At 41.3% G+C, this 21549-nt stretch overlaps 1 protein-coding gene across 1 annotated transcript in view; it reads right to left on the bottom strand.

The window, feature by feature from the left end:
- FAT4 (FAT atypical cadherin 4) overlaps positions 1-21549 on the bottom strand; it is a 159637-nt gene that overhangs the window by 32223 nt on the left and 105865 nt on the right. The window contains exons 7-9 of the mRNA XM_036313839.1: positions 10940-11120; positions 7531-7781; positions 1261-5610 (exon numbers count right to left, since the gene is read on the bottom strand). Coding sequence (XP_036169732.1) covers positions 1261-5610; positions 7531-7781; positions 10940-11120 — 4782 coding nt within the window. The remainder of the gene's footprint in view (positions 1-1260; positions 5611-7530; positions 7782-10939; positions 11121-21549) is intronic.

Genomic DNA, 21549 nt, shown 5'->3' with positions numbered 1-21549 from the left:
TCATGAATGCAAACGTTTGCCAAGTTTCATAGTAAAATGACTGTGCACAAGCTGTACCTAACTTTATAGATCTGGAAAAATATCCTATTTAGACTGTCAAATAACATAAGAGTGATGAATGGACAATCTCCTCCTCCCTGAAATGTCAGGGCTGGCTTACACCACAGCTAAAATGCCTCCAGATGTGTGAAAGCGAGTGGGAAAGGTTAAAGGGGCTATGAACTAATTCTGTTTACCTGCTGCGTTTTATAACACCATCCCCCCCTGTGAAGCAAACTAGAGAGAAGCAATGGGAAAGGGCTAGCTCCACGACCAATCACGAAGTCAGCCCCATTTATGCTGAAATCCGCATATGGTGCCCTGGCTCACGCCCATGGGACTTTCCCTGATCCCTGTCACCTATCAAATGCATTCACACTTTCTCCATGTTCAGGCTATGTGTAAACTCACTCTAAATCTAAGTGTGAAGGAGTCTGTTACACTAAAATGGGAAGTAACAATCTTTATTGTTAAATTCCCAGGAGAAGAAGCAACTTTTTTGAGATGGGGTAAGGGGGAAGAGAGGGGCGAGGGTAAAGGAGGGGTAGAGGAGTGTAGTTTTTTTTTTTCTTTAGAAATCCTGAACTCATAACATGTATATAGCCCTATTATTCATGATCCTAAGACTACAACTCTGGTAAGACTCACACTTACCTTGTGCCACTGAGGTTTCTTGTCTTCTTAGTGATTCTGTGGCTCACCGCTCTTACCACCACTATTACACTAACACCTCCACGAATACTATTTATTGTCATTGCTACTTACTGAGTGGATTCGGGGCTAGGTGTTTTACAAACAGTATTTTAACTTATTACAACAACCCTAAGAGATAGTAAGCATGATTATTCCCATTTTACAGATGGGGAAACTGAAGGTCAGCTGAAAGTCTGGAATTCACTTAGGTCCCGACTCTATAACAAATTCACTGAGTCACCTGAGGAAACAGACTTAACTTCTCTCTACTTCAGTCTTCTCGTCCATAAAAAATAATTATCCCTACTGCATAGGTTTCTTATCAGAAGTAAATAAAATAAGTACAGGTCAAAGGCTTAGAACAGTATCTGGCCAATGGGAAATGCTGAAAGCATTTTCAATGCTTATACCCATTGTTACGTAAAAAAAAATCACTTAAAAATGAAAAATGAAAAACATTCATTACTTTCTATCATATCTTACCTGATATGGCTAAAGTCTTAGTGAAAAGAGCCAAACATTACATACCTGTGTATCCAGTTTTGCAGACACAGTGGAAGCTTCCCGGGAAATTCTGGCAGACGGCACCATTCTTACAAGGACTGGGCAGGCACTCATTGATATCCCGCTCACAGGCCCTCCCTGTGAAGCCGTCTGGGCAGCTGCATGAAAATCCTCCCACCAGATTGTGGCAGGTCCCGCCATTGTGGCAAGGAGATGGAAGACACTCATCTATGTCGACTTCACACCAGCTCCCAGCATAACCCGGCAGACACTGGCACAGGAACGGCTGCAACGGCTCGTTGGCCACGATGATGACTGGAAGGCTCTCGTGGCTCTTGACCGCGGGGCTCACCGCCAGTCTTCGGAGGCAGCTCCCCCCGTTCTGGCACGGCCCGTGGGTACACGAGTCGTGATCCACAGATTCCACCTTCACCCCACTCTGCCGGAGAAGGATCTCTTTGATGCTTTCGAAGAAGGTGGCCACACCGCTGGGATTCACGTACTGATTATGGCCCCGCTTCACGGCTGCGAAGAGAAATGTCCTGTTGTTCTCTTCATAGGCCCCATAGAGCTGCACTGCGGTGCCCAGGCCCGTGAGCTGAGAACCGGCGATGCGCAGGAAGTGAAGGTAGTGGTTGGTCAAGAAGTCCTTCACGGTTGGGACACTGAGCCGCAGGAGGATGCTGCTGTCTATAGTGGCGTTGGAAAAGCCAGCGAAGAAAACACGGATGTTGCTGGTGACTGTGCTGTGAACCCCGTCGCTGCTGAGGACGGTCAGATCGAACGTGCCATCGGTGGACCGTGGCTGGGAATGCAGATCACAAGTGCCCCTGGGAACACTGAAGAGGCTCGTCACCCCTGAGGTCAGGGAGCAGTGGAAGGTGTCCAACACGTCCGGATCCTGTGGCTTCACGGAGCCCAACAGCCCACCAGGAAACACGTTGCCATAATAATTAACAAATATCTCCACCGTCCGAGACTGGGAAGGATTGTCATTTTGGTCTAGCACGGTGATGTGCACGGTCCCTGTGGAAGACATCTGAGGCACACCAGAATCCCGAGTGACCACTGACAGATAGAAGTCTGCAATCTGCTCTCGGTCGATCTCTCTGGTGGTGCTCAGCACTCCAGCGGTGTTCAGACTGAAATAGTTGGTGGCAGGACCCGTGCTCAGCAAGTAATAGGTAAAGGGGCCTTGATTGGGAGGGAGGTCAGGGTCGGTGGACTGAAGGGTCATCACCAGAGTGCCTGGGCGTTTGTTTTCCATAACTTCTCCTTCGCTGATGGTCAGCATTGGCCCGTTGTCGTTTATGTCTTCCAGGGTGACTAAGAGAGAGGCACTTCCTGTAGCGGAGGGTGTCCCCGAATCAACAGCCAACACGGTCAGATTATAGATGGGGAGGGTTTCTCGATCCAATTCTGCAGTAACAGTGATCTGTCCTGTCTGCGGGTTGATGGAAAAGGCACCATTTTCATTCCCTGACCCGATAAAGTAAGAGAACCTGCTCCAGCTGGGGACTGAATCTGAGTCAAAAGCACTGACAAAGGTCACGTGAGTTCCTGTCGGGACCCCTTCGCTGATCTGAACACTATAGATGTTTAGACTGAAAATGGGTGGGTCATTGGCATCGAGCACAGTGATATTTACAGTGACCTCATCTATGTCTGCACCCCTAATGCTGCCAAAATTCTTGGCCAATACCTTCAAAGATACCCTTTCTTCTTTTTCTCTGTCAAGAGGTCCAGAAACATAAATCTGTCCAGTCTTCTTATTGATCTGGAAACCCTTCTTCCTACTGTTTCCAAAAATCAAATAATGTACCTCCCCATCCACGCCCAAATCCCGGTCACTGGCAAACACCTCTCCAACAATCGTACCTCTAGGAGCTGCTTCTGAAATTTCAAAATAGTAGAGTTTGGAAACAAAACGAGGCACATATTCATTTGTCCCTTTCAATTGTACATTAACTGTGGCAAAACTGCACCTTTCTTCATCGGGGACATTGAAAGCTTTCACAGTAAGGTGGTAGCTCTGCTTGGTTTCAAAATCCAAGAAGCCCTGAGTGGTGAGGACGCCTGTGTTGGGGTCAATGACAAAGAGGTCGCTGTCAGATGACTGAACAGTGTATGCAATCACAGCGTTGGTGCCAGAGTCCGCATCGGTTGCATTTAGGTGGATAACGGTGGTCCCGCTTGGGGCATTTTCCAAAACAGTGGGGAAATATTCCTCAGGGAGGAACACTGGAGAATTGTCATTCACATCGAGCACGTGGACAGTCACACTGCAGTAACCCGTCCTTGCAACCCACCCGCCATCAGTAGCACTAATAGTCATTTCATGTTTCTGGCAGAGCTCGTAATCAAGAGCTTTGGCGAGTGTCAATACACCGGTGGAAGAATTGATGGCAAAAATGCCCTCTTCATTTCCAGAAGAAATGCTGTACCTAATCAGGCCATTCATCGCTGCGTCTCTATCTCTTGCAGAAACCGTTCTGACAACGGCCCCGACACTGTGGCTTTCCGGGATGGTGGCGCTCATGTGGCTTTGAGAGAATTCCGGAGTGTGGTAGTTTTCCTCAGTGACAATGATTTGAACCGTGGCTTGGGATGAAAGTGGAGGGTTTCCTTTATCCTTTGCAGTGACAGTGATCAAAAAGTTTTGATTCAAATCAGAGATGAGGGAAGATGCTACTGAAATCCACCCTGTATTGTTATCCAACTTAAATTTCCCCAAGTGATTTTCACTGGAAACGAAATACTCCACCTCAGAATTCAATCCGAAATCTTTATCGTCTACTGCAGTAACTTTGATTAACTTTGTACCAACTTTCACGTTTTTGGTGACTGGAGTAAAATATTTACTTTTAAGAAATTGGGGTGCATTGTCATTACTGTCCACTATGTTGATGGTAACGGTTGTCTCACTGAGGAGGGAAGGATTGCCTCGATCTGAAGATGTCACTATAAAACTGTGTCTGTTGATGTTCACGTTACTGAAGCCACTGATGTTTTGGTATTTTAAGATCTGTTTATTGAAAATCTCTCCCGTGGTGGCATTAATCCTGAAGTACTCTGACTGAGATTTTATAAAATAAACCACTTGTCCATTTGACCCCTCGTCAGGATCGGTGGCAGACACCTGAGTCACTTTGGAGCCGATTTCAGCAAGTTCGGGGCAATCTAAATAATAGGAGGGCCTGCTAAATCTCGGAGCATTGTCATTGACATCTGTCACAAAAATCGTGACGTCCGTACTTACAGTCCACCCGGAATCATGTGCAGAAACGCGGATTCTGTAACGGTCTGTATCTTCTCTATTTAAAGGTCTACTAATGACAATATCCCCTGTGCTGGGATTAATGGTAAACGGAAGGCTTGTGTCCATTATAGAATATCTACTGATTGCATTGACGCCAGTGTCTTCATCAGAAGTCGTGACACGTGTAACCGTGTACCCTAAGGGGGAGTTTTCAGAAACATGGGCACTAAAGATCTGAGAAAACCTCGGGGCATTATCATTCTCATCTAAAATGTGAATGATGACTTCTACTGAGCTGCTCTGAGAAGGGGAGCCTTTGTCTGAGGACTTTACGGTGAGCACGTACTGAGATACCTTTTCCCTGTCTAGAGGCCGAATGCTTCTAATTTCGCCAGTGGCATGATTGATGCTGAAACTGTGTTCTTTGTTGCCATTAACAATATCATAATCTAACTGTCCATTGGGTCCACTGTCCTTGTCTGTTGCTGAGACAGTAAGTATTTTTCGAGGAGAAAGATTTTCCAATATCTCAGATACAAATGGATCTTCCTTAAAAATTGGGGCATTGTCGTTGACATCTAATACAGCTATGTCGAGTTTCTCATAAGAGGAGAAAGGAGGGAACCCTCCATCTCTGGCCTCTATCCACACAACATATTTTTGCATCTTTTCAAAATCCAGTGGCCGACTAATGGACACCTGCCCTGTTAACTGATCAATCTGGAATGTGCTGCCAAGATTCCCACTTGCGATATAATAGGACAAAGGTTCTCCTCTCAGGGAGGACCCCGTAACAGTGGTGACCTGAGTGCCAACTGGTTGGTTCTCAGGAAACATGAAAGTTTGTTCTTTGGCTCTCACTTTGGGGAAATCGGCCTTGTTCACGAACCTAACAGTCACTGTTGTAGAATCTGTCTTTGGAAACGAGCCACCGTCTTTCACATGGACAGAGAATGTCACTTCTGAAGCTCCGTTCAACGGCCCGGCTGCCATGATAGCTCCCCGCAGTGGGTCAATGTGAAATTTCTCAGAGTTTCTACCCGACAGAGAGTAATGCAGTTCAGAATTGGGTCCAATATCAGCGTCTGTGACTGTGACCGCAAAGACGAAGGCACCTATGAATGAGGGAGCGTGCAGTTAGAATCCCAGGGAAGCCAAACAGAACATTCGGTAGTAGGTTAATGCATATAAAACACTATATTTCTACCTGATGCAATTTTATTTCTCACAATTACTAGGGGAGGATGATACCTCCTCTATTGTCCCAGAAGTTGCAAAATCAAATCTATTTAACTATAGTCTTCAGGGACTGACCTGCCATTTCCTAACAAAGGCCTATGTGGCCTAAAGGATTTAATATTCTGCAGTATGCCTTTGAGAGGAGCACAGGGAAGAGCAATGGCTAATCATTCCGAATTATAGTTCATGGGAGATAAATTTGCACATCATGCAACTTCCTGCCCACATGATTGTAACATGCACTGTGCTAACAGTTGTGCTGCTACCCCATGTAAAAGAAAATTGCTCTTTTATGTCTTAAAACATTCCTCAATTACCATTATGTAATGATGTCCACAAAAATAATATGCTTAAAAAAATCACTGTTGATTCCTTATGCCAATTGTTCCACAGTAAAATTATTTTACCTGTGAGCTATTATGCCATGGAGATAAAACATAAGCATAAATATACATATAAATCCATAAGTCAACTCAAACAATTATAAAGGAGTAAGAAATAAGAACTGAGAAAGAATTGACCCAATGTGGATTCCAAAAGTCAGTGTTTGGGAAGAGTGCCAACAAAACAGATTGTAGGAGAAATATGCAGGGGAGCTGCCAGAAGGACATGTTTTTGATATTCTCATTCAGAAACCTTTCCCAAACCTGCACTCCCAGCCCTACCAAAGAGTTTGTGACAAAACTGAAAAGACTTTTATAAAAAAAAAAAAAAAGGCCAGTGATCCTGATTAATTATGTCTAATGAGGAAAAGATGCTGGCGTGTCCCTCACTTTGCGTAGGAGATGAAACGTTGCATCACTGAATACTGTGATTAGAGTTATGTCTGCCAGCATCATTTCAACTAAAGGCCTTCAGCAGAGACCTATGACTTTGATATCAACGTTTCCCTTTGATAGAAAGTTGGCAAAATTTTATGGATATTATACCTTCAATTGCTATTAATTAGATATTCTCGAGTGCATAGAAGATCAAAGATCCCTGAGAGGAGAAATCCTGGGTCCATTTATTTATTTTTTCTTCTAATTAAAAATATTTTAAAGCAAGGAAGATTAAGTGAATCGTGGTCTTTAGTTGTGTTTATTCCCGTTTGAAAACTCATCTCAGAAACTGCAGATGGCAGATGATTTGTGCGGTTCTGAAGAGAGTGTGCCGTTCTTTGCAAAAAAAGCAAAGGCAACCAAACTAAATTTGAAAGAGATGCAGAATAATAAATGCATGCTGTCAGCATGAAAGTGGCTCATTAATGGCTCCATAAACTTACTAACAAATAAACCTGCACCCCTCAAAACTGGAATAAAATGATATTAATGATAAGAATTAGAATTATTCATTCATTAGAAATATTTTTAAAAATCTACCTATGAAGCATTAAAGTAAAATATTCATTATCTAACCATGAATATAGCTGAATTCCTATCAATTCCAGATAATGTTTCAGGCACTGGGATATGGCATGAAAAAAAGAGAGACCTGTCCCTCCTCTCAGGGAACTTACAAACTACATCTCCAGGCAGAACCCTACCTGACTGCAAGTCATATTTATTTTAATCACCTAACAATATTCAAGTCATATTAAGAAATAGTGCTAGGAAAGGTGTGGCAATTATAAGATCTCAAACACAATTGGTTGATGAAGAAAGAATTAGTTTGTGAGATTCAATGTTCCTTTAGTTTTGTTAGGCAAAACAAGTCGAATTTCAGAGGATTTGCAAGCACAGGCTATATCAAAGCTATACATGTAAAAATGAAAGAAATGTGTTTTATAGAACATGTCCAATGCATCATGCGATTACCTGGAGGAGTAGGCGATGGGATGTGTGTGACATATGGGTGATGTTGAAATCTTGGTGGATTGTCGTTGACATCAGTCACGGTAACCAGCACGCTGGTAGAACTGGAAAGTGGCCCCGGAGACCCAGCATCACTGGAAACCACTACTAATGTATAATTTTCTCTTGTCTCCCTGTCCAGCAGCGCACTGGTGATGATCTGTCCTGTGGAGGGGTTGATGGTGAACTGAGAGTTTCCACCGATGATCCTGTAGCTAAAGCAGAGAGCAGAGATGGCAGGTTCCTTCTAGGTACAATGTCGTTGCACCCCTTTACTGTAATTTAAAAACTGAGGCAGAAATGTAACCCAAGACATTATAAGTCAGATCACACAGCAATGAAAAAAATACAGCTGGAAGACAAATCTTTCAAATGTTACGTGAATATCCCACTGACACTCTTTATTGTGAGATGTCCAATGACCTCAAGCAGGTCCTTGCAAGCTTTGTGGGCGTATTAAATCACGCAAGACCCCAAAATGTACCCAGAAGACCAGTGTGTTTTAAATAGACGAGCCAGAAAGCATAAATCAGGGCATTGCTCTAATAGTGTGGTTAATGGCCAGGACCACAGATGAACATCTGTTAAATGAATCTAAACATTAGTTTTCTGCTGTGTGCCATAATGTCCCAGGGAAGAGCAGTTGAAGGCTGCTCTTTCAAGACAAAAACACTGTATTTGATACACATTGACTATCCAGAACAACTAGAGAACTGATTATTTATACAGAGACATTCCTAGCTACTAATTCTCTCATTTTTCATTCCTCACATGGCCATGCTGCTCTGCTTGCTTGTTGTCAGGAGAGGTAGGCCATCTCCATGGATATTTTGATGCTAACCAGATTGGTTAACAGACAGGATTTTCCACTGAGAATAGCTTCTCTCTTCTTTCTGGAGAGGACAGCTATCTGCATATATTCCTGAGAGATCTGCTAGGGAAGAAGTTCCTAAGCTTGAAGGTTCAGAAATTGGCTGGGGTCCATCCTTTCTAAGGTTGGAGGTAGCAAAGAAATAGATGTCTTTAAAAGCTTTCTCTTTTAGGCCAACAAAGAAATGCCCTTGCTGGAATTAGGTACATGTTTCTGTAGTTTGGTTTGCATTCATAAAAACATAGCAACAGCATGTGTCTCACAGAAACAGCAGGAAAAACCCACACTGCAGCCAGCAGAGTGCACCTTCCTCCCGTTAAGCTCACGGTTTAAAAGACACATTTCAGCACTTTCATCTTTTTTAAGAGAAATGATAAACTGTTGGAGAACTTGTATTTAAAAAAGTAAAGGCAAAAATGGATTCCTTTCATTTGGTAGTTTTGAGTATTAAATGTCATTTCATATGATAAGCACATGTCAATATAATCAACACATGACAACAATTCAAAGTCTAGGCTTACATAAACATAGTATATATACATATATAATCATAATAATCTATTACATGTACAGTAAGTCCTCATGTAACACCATCGGTAGGTTCTTGGAAACTGTGACTTTAGGCAAAACAATGAAGAACAAAACCGATTTTACCGCAGACTAATTGATACAAACAAGAGTTAGATTCTCAGGACATCGTATCAATGTTTTAATAAAAAAACCTGAACAAAATGATGCTATTCAAGGACCTGCAGTAATCTATTATAATCCATCTATATATTTAGTTCAGAGATAGATGGACTAACAGAGATATGGATAAGTAGGTAAAAATTCTGTCCTCAAGCATGCATCTTAAATGGCAGAAAGGTATATAGTAAGTAAATGCAAACCACGGCAGCATGTATAAGTGTTAAGAAACCGCACAGAAGCACTGCTCCAGGTTTTCACCTTTGCCTGGAATGATGAAAATAAAGCCTTCTTGCCCTAACTGGTTTGGCTCAGGGGATAGAGCGTCGGCCTGCGGACTGAAGGGTCCCAGGTTCGATTCCCGTCAAGGGCATGTCCCTTGGTTGAGGGCACATCCCCAGGAGAGGGTGTGCAGGAGGCAGCTGATCAATATTTCTCTCTCATCAATGTTTCTAACTCTCTATCCCTCTTCCTTCAGCTCTGTAAAAAATCAATAAAATATATTTTAAAAAATAAAGCCTTCTTTGGAGGAGAGTAAATTCAAGCTCCATTTTAAGGGGGCTGCCATCTTACACTAACGTTGAAGAGGGAGAAAGAAGGTGTTCTAGGCCAGGAGATTGTCCCTGGAAAGGGCCATTAGTAAATATTCTCAGCTTTGCAAGCTGTAAGATCTCTGTTGCAATACTCAATATAGTACAAAAGTTGCCTCAGACAGTAAGTGCGTGAATGGGTGAGGCTATGCTCCAATAACACTTTATTTACAAAGGCAGACCCTGAGCTGAATTTGGCCTGAAGGCTGCAGTCTGAAGAACGTTGGCCTAGGATATAGGAAGACCTGGACCAAGCCCTAAGGCCAGGGAAGCACAGATCCTTTTCCCAGGAGCAGAAGGCTCATGTATACTAGAAGGTCTCATGCACCGGAAGGTTGCTAGCTGGTTCCAGGTTCCATTTCTTGTCAGGGCACATACCCAGGTATGGGCCAGATCCCCATCTTGTTGGAATCCCTATGTTACTTAGCACCGAAATGGTCTCACTGGTTTCTCTCTAAAACTTCTTTCTGCAATCTTACCTCCTCCAATCCAGTCAAATACAAATCAGTGCATGTTGCTCCCTGATTAGAATCCATCAATAGTTTCCCACTTAAAAATACAATTTAAAATCCCAATTCTTTACCATGACATAAAGATCCTTTTGTCGTCTACATGATGTGGCCCCTGCCTTTCTCCCTGACCCTTTCCTCACTCTGGTCCAGACTTACAAACCTCCTTAAACACACCAGGCTGACTTCTAGCTCACAGCCCCGGATGTCCAGGCCTTCCACAATACTCACACCTAAAAGTCCCTTGTCACTCTCCAGTGCATCATCCCGTTTTATTTTCAAGGCTGTCCTCCCTATATGAAGTAATCTTACCTATTTTACATTTACTTGTACATCTGTCTAAAACAATGCAGGCTCAAAGAAAATGGAAACTTTGTCTTGTTCATCACTGTTATTCATACTAGCGACTCAATGTTTATTTAATAAAAAATACATTGAGGCCTCCTAGTTAACTCAGTCATCTCTGCCAGGGGGAACAGACTAATTACTGCCAGTTTCCCAAAGTGAGTTTTTAAATAGGAAATTAATAACAAACAAAATAATCATTAACCGAATCGTCGCCAGGCATAGATGGCTATTCAACAACAGATAACCACAATCGGGTACGTGTTAATATGATGACATTTTTTGCAAAATTGAGCATCATATTCATTTAATGCAAAGACTAATGTTTAATGAGAAAAATAATCAAAATTTACAAAGGAAAAGGTGCTGACCTAATGACGGCGTTGGTTGAAGTGTCCGCGTCTGAGGCATTGACCAATAGGACGTCTGTTCCCGTCGGTGCATCTTCGGGAATCGCAGTGAAATACAATTTACTGGCAAAAGTGGGGACATTGTCATTGACATCATCTACTATGACATTGATTGTTCCAGTTCCAGTCAGGGCAGGGGACCCTAGAGGGGGGAAAAAAATCAAGTCTCAGATGTTTATAAATAACAGTAGTAATAGTGACTTTAATACCTAGCTGTAGACAACACTACTAGAGAGAATTTAGAAACAGGTTAAATTTCTGAACAGAGACAAGTATTCATTTTAAATTTTGTGACAAAAAATATGTTAATTTATGATCTGGTATTTCAGTTCTTGCCTAGTGATACTGTAGAAACAGAGTTTCAACTTCTTCTATTTTGAAGGTGCTGATTCAACAGTATAGAACACAACAATATCATTAAAACACCACAAAAGAGGCATGGCGGGCTTCTCTGAAATCACATTAAAATAAGCCAAACCAGATTTGGAGAACACCCTTGGGCACGGAATCGCTGGCCCTCTTAGTGTAAATAAAGGTAGCGTGAAGAACTGTATTCCTAGCTGTAACTATCAATGTTAATGTTAAAATTTTCAACTGGGTGCCCGAGGTCTTTCAATCCCCGTTACTGTACTAACTGATATTTGTTTACGGGGAGGGGGGAAGGCTTCCGGTTATATTTCAAAACTGTAATCTCCCACTTTCTGGAAATAACATTATGTCAGTGAGCTGACTTGGAATCATTTTTATGCATTTACTTAATATTTAACATAAATGTGAAGCAATTCACGTTTATTTCCTGTTCCAGCTCTGATATCAACACATAGTGAAAACCCGACATTGACCAGAACCTTGGATACGCTGTCCGTATTACACACAGTTGGCAGACTCTTATGGTGAAGGTCAGATGTCCTATTTGGTGAGATTCTGTTATTTGTCCCCCAACTCAAAGGCAAATCATCTGCCGTTAGTTGTGTTTTTAAGATAATTTTCAAACTTTCATTTGTGCTGGGCTCTGGACAAGCGGAACCCAGAGCACAGCACCCGGCACGTGCTGCAGGAACTGCAGGCACCCAGCTATTTGCAGTTGGAAGTTTGAGGGTCAACTGAAGACAATACTCTTGTCACAGATTTTGAATTTCTAACAAGGGACATGTTAAAGCTAAACTAAATATCTTCAGGGGTATTACTGATGGCCAGTGTTTGGCCAAAATCTCTTAAATGTGTGTTTAATTATATACAACATGGCAAAATGGGAATTTATGATCTGATTAATGTCACTGCTTCTCCTGCTGAATGAATTAGAAAAAAAATTTAACAAAGGATACCTGTGCATTTGTGTGGGCAAAAGGGAATGTCATGGGGAAGGATAATTACATGTGGTGAACTGAGAGAGGGGATAACTAAATCAAGGCCCCAAGGCAAGGGATGGGAGGAGATATAGAGCTCTTTTATCTCTTTTACTGACACTATGTTCTACTCACTGAATCTCAGCCTCCTCATCTGCAAAATGGGAATAATGAGAATAGAACCTACCCCAGAGAAGTACTGAGGGAATGTTACATGCTTAGGATAATGCCGGCACAGAGTTAAAATATATTATATGTTACTCATTGTTCTTGTAGTTGTTGTAAAAACAAGAAAAATGAAAATTTGCCATATTAAAGGTCCATTTTTAATCTAACAAATGTCTGTGTCATAGTTCTCAGGATGTTTGCTGCCCACGAAACTTTTGACTTGATGTTCTAATACTATTATTCAAGAAAACATTTTGAATAATGCCTTGCTCCTAATGATTGCCTAGTAGTCTAAACACAGGAATACTTGGCTCTCGAAAATTTCACAGGTTTGTGGATTTTATAAAGTGCATAATTTTTAAATTTACACAGGGAGTTTAAAGAAGACTTGAATATTTCTGATATGCACATTGCTCTTTAATTGACGATGCTTCAACTTGTTAGGAAATAACCCAAGAACTGCCAAGCAGAGGATTTCTCTTGGTATACTAAAGTGTCTGATGACACATATATGGAAAACCACATAAAATGGTGACTAACTCCTTTGGTTAGGAACATGTGATTTCTTTCTTTGTCTATAAACTATATAAATATTGTTGGTGATGTTTTTTTCTGAATTAGTAAGCAGAAAGAAAATTGTTTACCCAGGAAAATATTCAGCAAGTTCAAGCTCACTGTCTTCATACCAGAGGATATCACATTTTTCCGAAAGGTTTTAAAAGCACACCAGTGACAGCAGATGATTCTGGCTGGAGAAGCTGCCCAACAGGTGACCCCCTATCCACATGGGGCCTCTTCTCAAGCACAGAACAACCCCCAGAGTCCCCTTCCTCCCCTTACTAGCTGCCACAACCCACTCCATAAGCTCATGGGTTCTTCACTTCCTGTTCTCCTCCCACTTCAAGAATGGATAGCTCTAGAGATGCGATCTTGCCCACGGCCTCGCTTCCTTGTCACGCGAGGAGGTGTGCACGACGCTCTTATTTTCTCTTTTCTCACTTTTGTGAGGAAAACCTGACAAAGACATTGTTGTAAGTTTCTGCCTTTTACTAAGGTTTACCTAACCTCTCATTTGAATTCTGCCTGCAAGATTTTTCACTTTTATTACTGGGGACAGAGCCAACCCGCCCTTACCCCACCCCAACCCCAGCCTCCTACTTGTCTACTGACAGCATGAGCTCGAAGGCACTGCCTCTCAGCTTGAGTCAGGAAGATGAGGTTAAGGGAGAAAATGGGAAGGCCCCCGCTTCCTAGAGAGTCAGTCTCATCTCTGCAGCACTATTCCCAGGTGAAGGGCTTCCTCTTCTCTGAGAGCTGAGTGACGAAAACGTCCATTGTTGTTTTTGTTTGTTTGCCTCTTTTTGAACTTTTCCTCTTCACTGTGTGAAGAAATGGTCTAAGGCGCTTATGTTCCTGGTTCCCAACAGATTTTTGGTTATATTCCATGTGAAATGCTGCTTCATATTTACTATTACTCTATCTGCGCTCCAGTACTTTCCGCTGGCTCAGAACTGATATATCCAAGTGACTATTTGTTGTCTCTTCTCGCAAGTTACCGAAGGGCCCAGCATTTGCATGCCAAAAACTGAAATCACAATATTCATAATTAAACTTAGCCCATATATCTATAATAATAAAAGCACAATATGCTAATTAGACCAGACATCCTTCCAGACAACCTTCTGGACGAAGCCTCGGCTGCAAGGGAAGGATCCAGGAGCCACTGCAGCTGCGAAGGCCTACTCTTGCACAAATTTCATGCATTGGGCCTCTACTTTATATATAAATTGAAATACATCTGTACATATACATGTATACATATGTACTTATATATACCTTTAGCTGTCTACATACGTACATGGCCAATAATGATAAAAATATTAAAACTACTATCTAATAAAAGAGTAATATGCAAATTAACCATCACTCCATCACAAAGATGGCTGTGGACACGGAGCAGGAGCGAGCAGGAGGCTTCTGTTGCCCCGGCGATGGAGGAAGCCAAGCTTCCCGCCTGCCCTGCTGGCCTTGAGCTCTGCTCAAGGCTACAAAGTTTCAATTATAGAAGATAAATAAATCCCAGATACCTGCTTCCAGCCCACGGGTGTGGCCAGCCTGAAAACGGCCGTCAGCCCCTCATTCAGGCTGGCCAGGCACCCCAGCGAGACCCTCCCACCCTGAAGGGGCTGTGGCCAGCCTGAAAACAGCCATAAGCACCTCACCCAGGCTGGCCACACACCCATGGGGTGAGGGTCTCCACTGGGGGACTTGACCAGACTGCAAACAGCCATCATCCCCTCACCCAGGCTGGCCAGGCACCCCAGTGGGACCCCCACCCTGATCTGGGACACCCTTCAGGGCAAACCAGCCGTGCACCAGGCCTCTATCCTATATAGTAAAAGGGTAATATGCAAATTGACCCTAACAGCAGAACGACTGGGAATGACTGGTTACTATGACACACACTGACCACCAGGGGGCAGACGCTAAATGCAGGAGCTGCTCCTTGGTGGTCAGTGCGCTCTCACAGTGGGAGCTCTGCTCAGCCACAAGCCAGGCTGATGGCTGCCAGCACAGCGGTGGTGGCGGGAGCCTCTCCTGCCTCCTCAGCAGCACTAAGGATGTCTGACTGCAGCTTAGGCCTGCTCCCCGCTGGCAAGTGGACATCCCCTGAGGGCTCCTGGGCTGCCAGAGGGATGTTTGACTGCCAGCTTAGGCCCAATCCCCCGGGGAGCGGGCCTAAGCCAGCAGATGGATATCCCCTGACTGGTCCCAGACTGCGAGAGGGCACAGGCCAGGTTTAGGGACCCCCCCGCCCCCCGAGTGCACAAATTTTTGTGCACCGGGCCTCTAATTATATATATTTGAACACTTATATGATACCATGTGTATTTTTATATAGGTGTTACTCATTTAATATGCATAGCCTATGAAGTAGGTACTATTATTTAATTTTTAAAATGAAGAACTTGAGACAAAGAATTTAATAAATTTATTTGCATTCAGACAGAGTGGACAGTGGAGAGAGCCAATTCTGAACTGAAAAAAAATACCTCCCCTTCTCTGTTCATTAGACCCCAATAACACTATGCCACTCATTGCAGGTGTTTTACTTATTATTATTATTATTATTATTATTATTATTATTCCAATGTAATTCTGCTATAGCCTCTATTAGGTTATAAGTTTATTGAGAGCAGGGATAATTCTGTTTAATTTATCTCTCTCTAAACGTACAATGCATTCCATTAGGCCCTATCTGCTGGGAGCCGGTCCATGCTTGCTGTTTCAAGGGACCTGGCATATATGGCATACTGTTCTTAATATGTTTGCTCACCTTCTTGGCACTATGTGTTTTAACCAAGGTCTCTGAGAAAGGGTGTTTCCCCAGGTAGGGATTTTCCCCTGAAGTTAGGGAGGGAATAAAACCTCTTAACTAGTGCCAGGCGGGCAATTAATCACTTTAACGACGAACAATCATGCTTAAGCTACATAATCTTTACTCCCTGGAATGGAGATAAGAAACGCCCTAGCCTTTGTAATAGAGATTGATAGGATTGAATCAACTGGTATAAATACAGATGTAATAAGACAGCAAGATACAGAACTTAGAATACGGAACCAAGAGAGCCAGAACTTAGAACACAGAACTTAGAACACAGAACTTAGATTGAGAGAACATAGCAAAAGATCCTGGACTGAACCTGACTACAGAAATTGGCAAGAGAACCTGACTAGAGCCTGGTGACTGAACCTGGCTGGAGAACCTGGACTGAACCTGGCTGAAGAACCTGGACAGAACCTGGCTGGAGAATCTAGCAAGGGAACATGGCTACAGAACCTGGCTGGAGATCCTAACCAGAACTTCGCTGGAGATCCAGACCAGAACTTGGCTGGAGATCCTGGCTGGAGATCCTGGCTAGGCTGCTGATCAACTGAACGCTGTCTTCGTGTCATTCCTTCTTCACCGACTCTGTCCACACCTTTGGGGACCCCTGGACCCGCTGGGGCTGGACCCCGGCACCTATCCTTTATCCATATTAACTTTTCCTTTGATTCTAAATATATGGGAATCTGGTCTTATAACTACATGGCTCAAAGTTCAAAGAGCTGAACACTTCTGGAAATACACATCTGGGAATATAACCCTTAGCCTAAGCCTAAAGTCAAAGAACAAAACTGGAGACAAAGGTCAACATTTTGGAGATAGTTGACTACTTATAAACAGAGGGTCCCAATTAATCCTGAATCCCATGAGAAGAATCTGAATGCTAGGGGCCAATGTTGAGCTTGGATAGAGCTGATAATGATGAATTATATAGGTAGTGGCGTAACAGGGCGAGATTGTTCAGTTTCATCTGGGACTATTTATGAGAACCAGATGCAGTCAGAGAAAAAGAGGCAGGATGCAAACACAGACTCGTGGTAGAGGATAGTGAGCCAATAAAAAGGGTAGGAGATACAAATGAAATAACAGATCAAGGTCTCAGAACTGTAACATGTATGCAGTGGACATTCGAAATACAATTAAAGTCAGAAGATAAAATACATTTAAAATTTCAATTTATAAAATTATATGTATTGTATGTATACATATACTTATGTGTGTAATATATACATATACTATATACAAATATAAAATAAACATGGGTAAATAGGAACCTTCTGAAATTTTTAGAATAGAAAAGAATACATATGATTCTAAAGAGCATTTTCTTAAGTGTTCAAAAACAAACCAAGCCCGCAATCTGGGCATGTACCCTGATTGGGAATTGAACTATGGCTTCCTGGTTCATGGGTCTATGCTCAACTACTGAGCCACACCAGCCAGGCTCCAATTTCATTCTTGACATCAAACATTTGGCAAATAGGTCCCCTCGCTGATTGTGTTTGCTGTAATAAAATATTAGCTTCTTGCCCCGCCAGGTGTGGCTAAGTTGGTTGGGTGTCATCCTATGCACCTAAAGGTTGCTGGTTTGATACCTGGTCAGGGCACAAGCCCAGGTTGCAGGCTAGATCCCCTGTTGGGGCATGCAGGAGACAGCTGATTGATGCTTCTCTCTCTCTCTCTCTCTCTCTCTCCCCCCTTCCTCTCTCTCAAAAAAAAATCAATAAAAAATATATTTTTAAAAGTATTAGTTTCTTTTTTTCCCCATGAAGTAAACATGTTTTTCTCACAGCAAGTACTTAAATTCAGCCACTTTATATTAATATTAAAGATTATGTGATTATATTTAAATTTGAAACCAGAAAATGTACAAAGCAAACAAGTATGGAATATTTTCAATATAAGGCAACAGCTTTATATTTTAAAAATTCTACTTTATAATATAGTAGTGTATTACTACTAATTAGTTCTATAAATATCTTTATATGAATTAGATAGATACACATTTAAGTAACACTTGATTGTTTATTTCTAAAACAATCTTTAAAAAAACCACTATATGTCCTTAATATAAATTCTTATGTAAAATAGAGGTGATAAGAAAACTACAGAAACTATTTAGTGATGTTATGAAAGCAATACTGAAAAGTTGTACAACAATGTGAACTGGACACTTAAAATGTTTAAAATGGTACATTTTATGTTATGTATATTTTACCACAATTTTTAAAAGTTTATAAAGCAAAACATAATGTTAACTAAATATTTTATTCCCACAAAAAAGTCACAAGGAATTACCCTGTAGAGGACATTAAAAAATAAAAACACCTTGAAACTCTGAAACCCGAGAGGCACATTCTAAACACAACCTGCCTCCTGCCTGTTTAGTGGAAATATCAAATTATATATGTATGGAATCTTTATCAAAATAGGCTACAAAAATAACAAAGTTTTAACAGGATAAAATTATAGGACTTTATGAGGTCAAGTTATTTTCTATAATATTTAATGTTTATCTTTTAGGTAATATAAATTTCTTTTAATTGGTTATTTGCATTTCAAAGCTGGATTTCCTTGGTGTACTCAGATTTATAGCTTATATGAAGTACATGAAAAGTAAAATGAAATTATTTTGTCAACTTTTAATTCTATGAAACAATGACAATTCTAGCTCTTATTTAGTAAAATTTTGGAAGGTAAATCTTTTATTGTATTTTTATCTGAATATATAAATAAAATGTTATGCAGAAAAATGTATCCTACTATAGAGTAGCTGATTAAAGACAATATATATATATATATATATATATATATATATATAAAATTATCTTTATTGTTGAAAGGATTACAGACATCACCCCTTTTCCCCCCATTGTCTCCTTCCTCCTCACTCTTGCCCTCTCCCCAGGCCTTCACTGCTCTATTGTCTGTGTCTATGGGTTATGCATATATGCATAAAAATTCTTTGGTTAACCCCCCCCCCCCAAGTCTGAGAATCCTCAGTCTGTTGGATGCGTCCATGTCTCCAGATCTAAAAACAATCATTAGGACCTAATATGAGGTGACAGGAGATTTGACTTTGGGTGATGGGCATATGGTCCTATATACAGATTTTGTAAATTAGTGATCCACACATGTAACCTATATGTTCATGTAGACTAATGTCACCCCAATAAAATTTAAAATAATGAAAAATAAATAAATAAGAAAAACAATCTCTAAATAAATGATTTATAATACTTATATCACTAATAGATATGGTACAAAGTCTTACTGGAAATAAGAGAAAGTAAAAAATCACCAGTTATCAACCTTGGAAACACAATTTTCATCTAAGACAAAATTCTCTATTAAACTAACCAGATTAGGACCACCATGGAGTTGCTCATGCAGAGCCCCATGTCAGAAAACCAGAACCTAACAACGTTTCTATCCTCAGCTCTCCCAGGAAAGGAAGCCCAGGCCTTGCAATGGGCCCTTGCTTCCTCAGCACAAGTTACCTGACCTGCTCCAGCCTTCCCTTTGCTGCACGTAGGAAAGTGGCCCTGCTTTCATCGGTTAGCAAGTGCCCAATATCACTTCCTGTTCCTGCTCACTTTGGTCTATAAGAATCTCTTGCCTGTACAGCTCTTCAAAACTCCTTTTTATCTGCTAGATTGGATGCTGCCTGAATCATGAATCACTGAATAAAAAGCCTACTGCATCAGTAAATTGTGGGGAAAAATGTTTATAACTTATTTCCACTGGAAACAAGCAAAACTTCCTCAGACTCAAATATAGAAGCAAGCTCAATGCATTTAACTTTCAGTAATTGAAGTTAACCCTAACAGTATTTGACTTATGGAGTCATTGGTGCCTATGAAAAGTTTTCAAGCAATATTTCTTAATAAATATGTCCATCAAAATAGACAAGGCAAACTCTTGGGTAACATTTTCCCACAAATAATAGTGACAAATGCAATCTTAGTGACAAAAACCAACTGTCTTCAGATGCAAAATGTCATATTCCACACTCCTTTTGACCTCTCTTTTGATTATAGAACTATTTATAGTGCAATGACTTTCTTGGCCAAGCGATGTGACAGATAGCTTTCATTCAACATGTCATCATATACTCACCAAAAAGTAAAGCATGATGGTTCGCCTTTTTAGCTTTTAGACTTAACTTTTGCAAAAGCATCATGTTTCCCCTCCATTAAAAAGTAATTTCCAATCCCTGCATAAGAATGAAGTTTATTCTGTCTTTCAGTCAGATGATGAATACCTTTAATTAGAAATGCTAATAACTGAGCTTTTCCCCTCAAACCAATTAATTATGCTGACACATAGACACTTCATAACTAAACCTTTTGGCAAAATCTATAGCCAGAATATCTCTATATCCCTTTAGCATATTAGATTGAGAACAGATAAAGAATAATGTGTTTAATATGTGCACAAATGAATCTCCTATCCCCAAATTAAATGCAAACACACACACAGCTCAACTGACTCACTGTATGTGCATGTGTCAGTATATCATTCATATTGATTGCACATTTTAGTATAATACCTAACATTTGCTTTGCACTCTATGCTTTCTAAACCCCTTGGATATGTATTTTCATTTCCTGACCCAATGAGGAGAGCAATCCTTTGATTTCAAATTTATGCATATTCTTCTTTTATGAGCTATTTTAACGGCAGAAAAGTACAAGGTGTTTGTTTTGCTTCACAAATCAGTGCTCTTTTTAAAATAAAAATAATATTTAATCCAAAGAGAAGAAAGTGTTATAAACGTGGTCTATAAAAACCGCAGCCTGGTGGACTAGCTCATAGGTGGGAAGCAGAGAGCAGTGGTTGACTGGCTTCATATCCCGTTTTCACTGATAAACAGCTGCCTGCCTGACAGGTTGCTTACTTTGCCTAACACACGGGTTTGGTTTTGGTTTTCTTTTACTCTATACAATTAGAATAATAGTATCTATCTCATTTCCAGGGTTGCTGTGAGATTAAGTATGATAACATAGAACACATTCTGGCACATACAAGTACTCCGTGTTCACAGAATAAATATCATCTAGAGGTTATGACTTTCCAAGTTGTATGTCTACTCCACATGTCTTCCCTGGAAACTAAACTTTTATATCTAACTGTCCCCCTGACAGCTCCTCTGAATGTCTCATATCTAAAATATAACAGAGCCAAAAAGTAATTATTGATAATCTGCCCTAAAAATTTTTCTATTGCCATCTCCAAATTTCTCAGGCCGAAAATCTAAGACTCATGCTGATTCATCTCATTTCCTAACGTCCTTTTCCTCCAGTGCTACCATCAAGTCCAATGGGCTCAGCCTTCAAATGGACAAAATGTATAACTACTCCACACCCCTCCTCCTATCACCTGATTTCACACTAGCATCTCTCAGGGACTGCTGGAGCAGCCTTCCAATTCTCAACTCTGTGTCTACCCTTGTTCTCCTCAACTGCCCCAAACAGATCTGTCCAAAATCTCCTGTCACTCCCCTGTTCAAAGCTCCCACAAGGCTTCTCCTCACTCTCAGATAAAATTAAAGCTCCTGACCGTGGCTTTGAAGGCCACTGGTCTAGCCTCCATCTGCCTCTCTTCCCGCCTCCTCCTCTCACTTACTCTCATCCCCCTTGCTGGTCTCTGGACGTGACAAACTCAAT

This window comes from Myotis myotis, unplaced genomic scaffold (genome assembly GCF_014108235.1).
Source record: "Myotis myotis isolate mMyoMyo1 unplaced genomic scaffold, mMyoMyo1.p scaffold_m19_p_6, whole genome shotgun sequence".
In the NCBI taxonomy this organism is placed as follows: Eukaryota; Metazoa; Chordata; class Mammalia; order Chiroptera; family Vespertilionidae; genus Myotis; species Myotis myotis.
Note: the sequence above shows the minus strand (reverse complement) of the source record. Positions and strands in the feature narration are given on the sequence as shown.